Raw genomic sequence first — 6,363 nt, forward strand, 5'->3', positions numbered from 1 at the left:
AGCGTACCGGGCCAGAGGGATGTGCCACCACAGCTCGCTATAAACCCCTCAGCTCTGGGGCGTTCCTCTCTCTTCTAGGTGGCATCACCTCCTGGCTGAACCGTCCATTGCCTTCCCCATTAGCCCCAGAAGGCAGCAGCAGTTTCTCTAGAAAGCAGTGTAAGGAACAGCTGTTAATTGGAACCAGAATTTTTTTTTTTTATTGTAACATGTATTAATACATTTTATCTTGCAGGGCTATCTACTCCTCGTACCCACCCCAGGTTTCAAAAGGCAGCAAAGCTCCCATGGAGATCAGTTTTGCTTAGGTTAAAGCACAGTCTTAAGGTAAAACGCACAGAACGTATTTCTCTCCAGACTCTGAAACCCTCATCAGCAGCACAGCATCCTACAGCAGCCGTCTGAACTCCACACAGTACGAACACCACATGCAATAACAGTTTCTACGACTGAGCTAATCACTGGACTTAGGTACCCGAACTAAAATACTATAGAGGGGGGTCATAAGGGCATTAATGCTCATCCTTTCTGTTATAAGGTCTTATTTTCAAATATTTAGAACTCTGCCAAATGCTGTTGAAGCTTTAGCTTGATAGCGTCAATCATTTTTGAAGACAAGGTTAGAAAAAAAAATATTTCATTCATATTAACTACCGCTCAAAAATTTCCAAGTGTCCTTATTGTCTCCCTCTCCCACATACATATTTTGAGTTAGGGAAGTGAAGTTTGGATAGGAAGGACAGGTGAAAAGCACATGCATCAGATGTGCTTTTCCACCACAAGAAATTCACCTGGATTTGCCCAAGTTAGAAGCTTTTGACAAAAATCACAGTTTTGCATAAACTCTGGCAAGTCTAAGCGTAATAGCACCTCAGAAGGATTCGGCCCTTGCATGAACTTAAATAACTCACTGTCAGGATATCAAAAAAAGATTTCAGGAGAACATTCCCTGTAATGGCTGCTCTGGCCAGATGAAGAGCAAGTTCGGATATGCAGAGAACCTGTCTTTACTGTGTGTGCCAACATTTGGCTGATTCCCAAGACAAACAGAGACGGAAGCCACCGAAGGAAAAGGCAGAAAAAGGAAACAGCAGGTCACTTAGTCAACAACAGGTAAGGGAAACAAGACAACAAGTAGTACTACTGGGCAAACAACACCTATGAGGAGGAGGAGATTAAGGAGAACGAAGCAGGCGAGCGCTAAAAAACAGGAAAAGGTGGGAATGAAAGGGGCACCAAGTCTGTACCTTTTAAAGCATGTAAGACGGAATGTGAGACTGAGTTTTGCTGTTATTTGTCAGGGAACAGCTGTAAAAACCACCAGGAATGTGCTTCAGGCCAATCGAGTGCTTTTTTTGATTACTTTAACACTGTTATTTAATAATATTACACAATACTGGCATCTTGCTTTAAGGTAATTTTTAAAACGTTTAGAATACTTGGTTTTTCTTCTTTTAGGAATGTCTTTCTCTTGATCTTCTAAAGAACTGAGAATATCAGAAGGAAATCTGCTGCTCTCTTGAAGTCAATGGGAAGCTTGCCTGTGTAAGGAGAACTGGTTAGGATTCTGCCAGTGTTTCACAGCTTGTACAAAGTTCTCCAACATACTAGAGCTCATCTTTTTCATTATTCTTTTTCAGGAAAGAAGCAAGGATGTTGAGACTTTTCTGGAGCTCCTCCTTTTTTCCGTCACTCATTTTGTTCTTCTCAATCAGTTTTGTGATTCGGACAACTTCATTAGCAGCAAATTCTTCTCCCTGCTCCAGTATCTTGCTCATAATTTTCAAGTATTGCTCAGCTGACTTCTTATCGGTTTCTTTTGTTTTTTCTAAACTTTCTTGCCCCCTTTTCAGGAGGGATTGGCGTTCTGATTTTTCAGCGGTGCTCACAAACTTGCTGGCCAGCATATCGTATTCTTTCAGGCAGCCTGGCATCCCCAAATAGATGCCATTACTCTTCAACCAGCGCTGAATAGCCCCGACTTTGATTTGCCCAGTGTAAGGTAAGGGGTTGTCAAAGTCACCATCCTGGAACAAGTAAAAAATAGGGTATTTGTCCTTATCCAGCTTGTATTTTTCACCCAGCTCAGTGTTCAGCTTATCACCATAATCTGTCAAGAGAAAACAAAACACAAAAAAGCATAGCATGTTAATCAAAACAAAAAATTAATTTAGGATTGTTTCCTCCCCAGTACGACGGAACATTCATCACTATAGTTTCAACACTTCCTAATAACCTTTTTGCAGGGAAAGGCCATACACTGAAACAAAAACACTCCAGAAACTCATTTGTGCAAGGTGAACCATTGCTAGATTTTCCAAAGAAAAATACAAGATTCTAGTGGTACTCTGTTGTGACTGTGATAGTCTAAGGATATCAGCAAACCTCCACCCACAAGCTTGGTCCTCCTTATGGGAAATCAATAGTAATTTTTTTTCTTGTTTTGCGCTATTAATTGATTTTATTTGATTTTTGGTTGAATGGAATTTCCTCTAAATCTAAGTGCAGAGTGCATACGCTTGCACGTTTTATTCAGCCAAGCTACAAGAGATTATCTAATCTTACATAAATTGCATGTATTCTTGAGGAGAGAAAGCATAATTTAAAGGGATTGCAACTAGTCTACTTAGGTAAAATCACGCATGTTTAGAGATGTCAGCCTGGGTGAAATTTTCCAGTAAGACAATTCCTGTAAGTTTACATTCTTAATTCTACCTACAAAGCAAGAACAAGAAAGGCGATAGTGATTCACTCTTTATTGCTTTTATCTTAAAGCTAATTACAAGAACATCAAGCTACACCAGCCGTATTGCAAACCACTGTCTGTGCTTTATCAGCAATAAATGGAGGGCTTCCTATACTGAATTAATATAGCATTAGTTTTGTTTGACCAGGCTAAAACACGATTCTTGTAACGCCTGTCCCCTGGAAAGGAACCAAAAGGTTTCTCTTGGGAAAAAAATAAAACAAAAAACTGAAGGAGAAGGGTGGCATTCAATTTAGCAACGTGGGCTGACTTGCTTCATTAACCAGCCGAAATAAGATAAGCAGCACAGGAGGCACAGAGCAGGCAGTTTTGCTACTAGCCAGACTAGGCACATTCAATGTTTTAGTCTGACTGGGCTGGGCCAGTCTAATTTCTCATTTTCAGAATTACCTCAAAGCCTATACGGAGCAGAAATCCCAGTGAGCTTTATTTCCTCTGTGCTAACCTGTATTGTACCAATCTGTTCAGAGTTTCTCACCTGATATTCCCACTTCAGCCACCAAAAGATCTTCACTGGAGCCTGAGCTCTCTGCCAGCTTTTTAAATTCATCTTGTTTGTCACCATAAGGATATTGTGTATCAAATTTCACAAGGACAAACTTATTCTTTGGAATTACCTAGAACAAGAAAAAAAAAGGCATCTTTAACATGTCACGTTCGAGCAACTCTAAGTCATATATGGCTGCTTTAGCTTGTTCTCATTTTCCTAAGCAATAAGCAGATGCAGAAGGAAAATGGAAATTTAATAATTACACACTCTGAAAACTGACTCATTGCAGTGTGGAAAAAGGAACGGGTGAGCATATGTATTCCTACATCAGATGATAAAGATTCTACATGGTATATTCAGGGGATCTGATGGCTTTAATTATAGGGCTTTAATTATACCCATGATTTGCTTATTTACTTTAAACCTGATTATCATCTTGGAAGGAAGTCAACTCAACTTCCAGCAGGACATTTAAGAGGCCAAATAGAAAGCCATTCTGAAGTGTCTCAGCACAAGAGCTACAGCTGTGCTCACAGAAGGTATGGGGAGGGAGCTAAAATGCTGGTCAGAAGGAGGTGGCATATGGGTTCAGTAAACTGAGACTCAGTATCTTCACTGATCCCACTTCATTTGGGCTGTTGCTTTTGAATTTTGCTCTGCCCTTTCGATGATGACACTGCCCTTTCGAACGAGTTTGGAAACGGATCTGCCACCTGGTTTGGGCTCTTTTCTCCCTCCATGAGAAGACCTTGCAAAATGTTTTCTAGTGAACACAGATTGCAACACCGGTTCCAACCTACAAAGTCCACCGCAGGCACTATTCAAGTACCGACAGAACAGCTGGCTGCAACGCTTGCAAAAAGTCTTTAGCTCTAGACCTGTTGATCACTTGCAGCTTATTAGTACTCTTCCTCATGAGAGCTTAATATCGCATCTATTAAAACTTTGCCATTTCTGATGGTCTTTAATGTCCTTCTTACAGCGTACTGTCAATTACTTCAAATCCCGCTGTGTTGCTAAAGAGCTAGAAGCAGCGAAGGACTGCAGAGCACAGTAGTGTAAAGGCATCAAAAATGGCCTATTATAGCAGAAAAATCATGTTTGGGGGAAGCTGATCTATGGCAAGAAATATTTGCTCATGTCTGAGCAGTCTGTTTAGGACAGATGTTTACTTGACCAGCTCAGCTGATTGTCTCTTCAGTTCACGTTGCCAAAGCACATGCTTCGGTCCCATAACGCGCTGATATCTTTTAATAAGGCTTCCTTCCCTCTTCCTAAAGTTGGGCTTCTCGACATCTTTCGCAGCGCTAGCGGCCTCCATCAGCTACTGACAGAAACCCTTCTGCCTAACTCGGTTAAGGTATTTACGTTTTAACTTGATTTGGAGCGGGGGGGAGGGAAGAACCGTGCAAGACCTCGCTCTGACACAGAAGTCTGTTGCTGTTTAAGGGAAGACAAAAAAAAAAAAAAAGAGTGAAACGGGCCCAGGCAAAGGACGCTCCGGCGCAAGGTCTTGCCGCGGGGCTCCGTCCAGCTCCCGGCGCACGGGCGGCGGCGCCGGCGGCGGCTCCGCTGCGGCGCGCCCGCGCGCCCGGCCGGGCTCCCCGCGCCTCGGATCCACTTGGAGCGCGCCCATTGGCTGCCTGCTGCAGCCGCCGCCTCCCATTGGCTGTGCCGCGGCGGGCCGGCTCTGCGGCCGCTCAGCGAGCCCCAACGCTCCCCCCCCACCCACCTTCCCCACAACCGCCGAGAAGCCCCGGGCCGGCGGGTAGCTCGGCCCCCGCGGCCCGCTCCCTGCCCGGTGCCCCGCCGCCGACCCCAGCCCGCCGCCGAGGCTCCCCCCGCTACACGTCGCCGCCGCACATGGCCCCGCCGGCGGCGGCGGGACGGTGCCTTCCCCCATTCCCACCGCCCGCTCGCGCCGCGGCGGTACCTTGTAGAAGGTGATGGTGTCGAGGGGCACGGAGCCCTTGGTGTGCAGCGCGCTGCCGCCGGGCAGCGCCAGGCCGAGCAGGCAGAGCAGCAGGCAGCCGGCGGCCGCCGCAGCAGCAGCAGCCATGGCGGAGCGCGGAGCGAGCGGCGCTGCCGGCGGGTCACGTGGGCGCGCGCGCGGTGTCGCCGGCCGCCGCCGCCGGGGCTGAGGCCCGCCCCGCCCCCCCGCCCCGCCTCAGGGCGGGCCCGGCCCCGGCGGCGGCGGCCGAGGGCTTCGCTTACCTGCGGCCCGTCGCCACGGAGAGGCAGGCAGCCAAGCTCAGCGGTAACGAAACCCGCTTTTACGTAAATTAGAACCAACCAACGCCCCCTCCCGTTTCGAGCGGCTCGTTGGCCGCTGTGTCACGGATCGCGGCGGAAGGCTGAGGCGTAGCGCAGCTCCTGCTGCCCTCAGTTACAGTGAGCAACCAGGGGGAGAAAGTTCGGTTAAGGCTGTGGAGACAACAACCCCCCCCCCCTTTAGACTAACAGCGGTTAAAATAAAGTCGTGGTTATCAGCGACTGCAAAATACAAATGCAATTTTGGAACGGTTAAAATTGGTGAGAAGTACACAAGTGATGGGCAAACAGGCACTGTACAGATCCCCCCTTCCACATCTACACCAAAGAGGATAAACTTCTGACCTTTAAACGACGGTGTCTGATGGAGGTAAAGCAAAAAAGAGTTGAAGAAAGCTGTAGAAGGCTCATGATCCCAGTAGTATAAAAGCAGGTTTTTTTTTTTTTTCCCAGGCTGTAAACAGTCTTGGTAGGTTTTTCTAAGTGTTTTCCAATTCATCAAATAAAACAACAATGCATGGAAAAGGGTGAATAGCAGCAATGGCTTATAACTTGGATCTCTTACCAAGTCCCAGTAAAGACATATCTGGAGAGGAAATGCTCTGTTGTAAGAAATATATATTATTTTTAACTGTACACAACTTATAGGGAGAGCTTCTCTCCCTCAACCAAGCCTCCAAACACCCAGCATGTAGCTGATTTTGTACACCCACTCTGTCACCTCTTAGAGGAAAATAATAGCTCTGTAAAGAGATGGTGTCTGATTTTACAAAACATTTACCAAGTAATCCAAAGATTTTATCGTTCACTAGTTCCTGGAACTGGAAATGGGACA

The 6,363-nt window shown here is 46.2% G+C and overlaps 1 protein-coding gene across 1 annotated transcript; it reads right to left on the reverse strand.

Moving 5' to 3' along the window:
* Nucleotides 1–173: 173 nt before the first annotated feature.
* Nucleotides 174–5,409, reverse strand: ERP29 (endoplasmic reticulum protein 29). Its single transcript, XM_068911438.1, has 3 exons — nucleotides 5,191–5,409; nucleotides 3,246–3,384; nucleotides 174–2,110 (listed from the first exon to the last, which is right to left on the reverse strand). Exons 1-3 carry the CDS (start codon nucleotides 5,314–5,316, stop codon nucleotides 1,608–1,610), a joined length of 768 nt encoding a protein of 255 aa, XP_068767539.1. The 5' UTR covers nucleotides 5,317–5,409; the 3' UTR covers nucleotides 174–1,607.
* Between the last annotated feature and the right edge of the window lie 954 nt (nucleotides 5,410–6,363).

Source organism: Struthio camelus, chromosome 17 (assembly GCF_040807025.1).
Source record: "Struthio camelus isolate bStrCam1 chromosome 17, bStrCam1.hap1, whole genome shotgun sequence".
Classification (NCBI taxonomy): domain Eukaryota; kingdom Metazoa; phylum Chordata; class Aves; order Struthioniformes; family Struthionidae; genus Struthio; species Struthio camelus.

Bases quoted from the DNA above. Each gene is read 5' to 3' on its own strand.
- ERP29 (XM_068911438.1), bottom strand. From the start codon at position 5,316: ATGGCTGCTGCTGCTGCGGCGGCCGCCGGCTGCCTGCTGCTCTGCCTG. The intron at 3,385-5,190 runs GTACCGCCGCGG...TTCTTGTTCTAG, and splicing joins ACACCATCACCTTCTACAAG to GTAATTCCAAAGAATAAGTT. The intron at 2,111-3,245 runs GTGAGAAACTCT...TTCTCTTGACAG, and splicing joins GGCTGAAGTGGGAATATCAG to ATTATGGTGATAAGCTGAAC.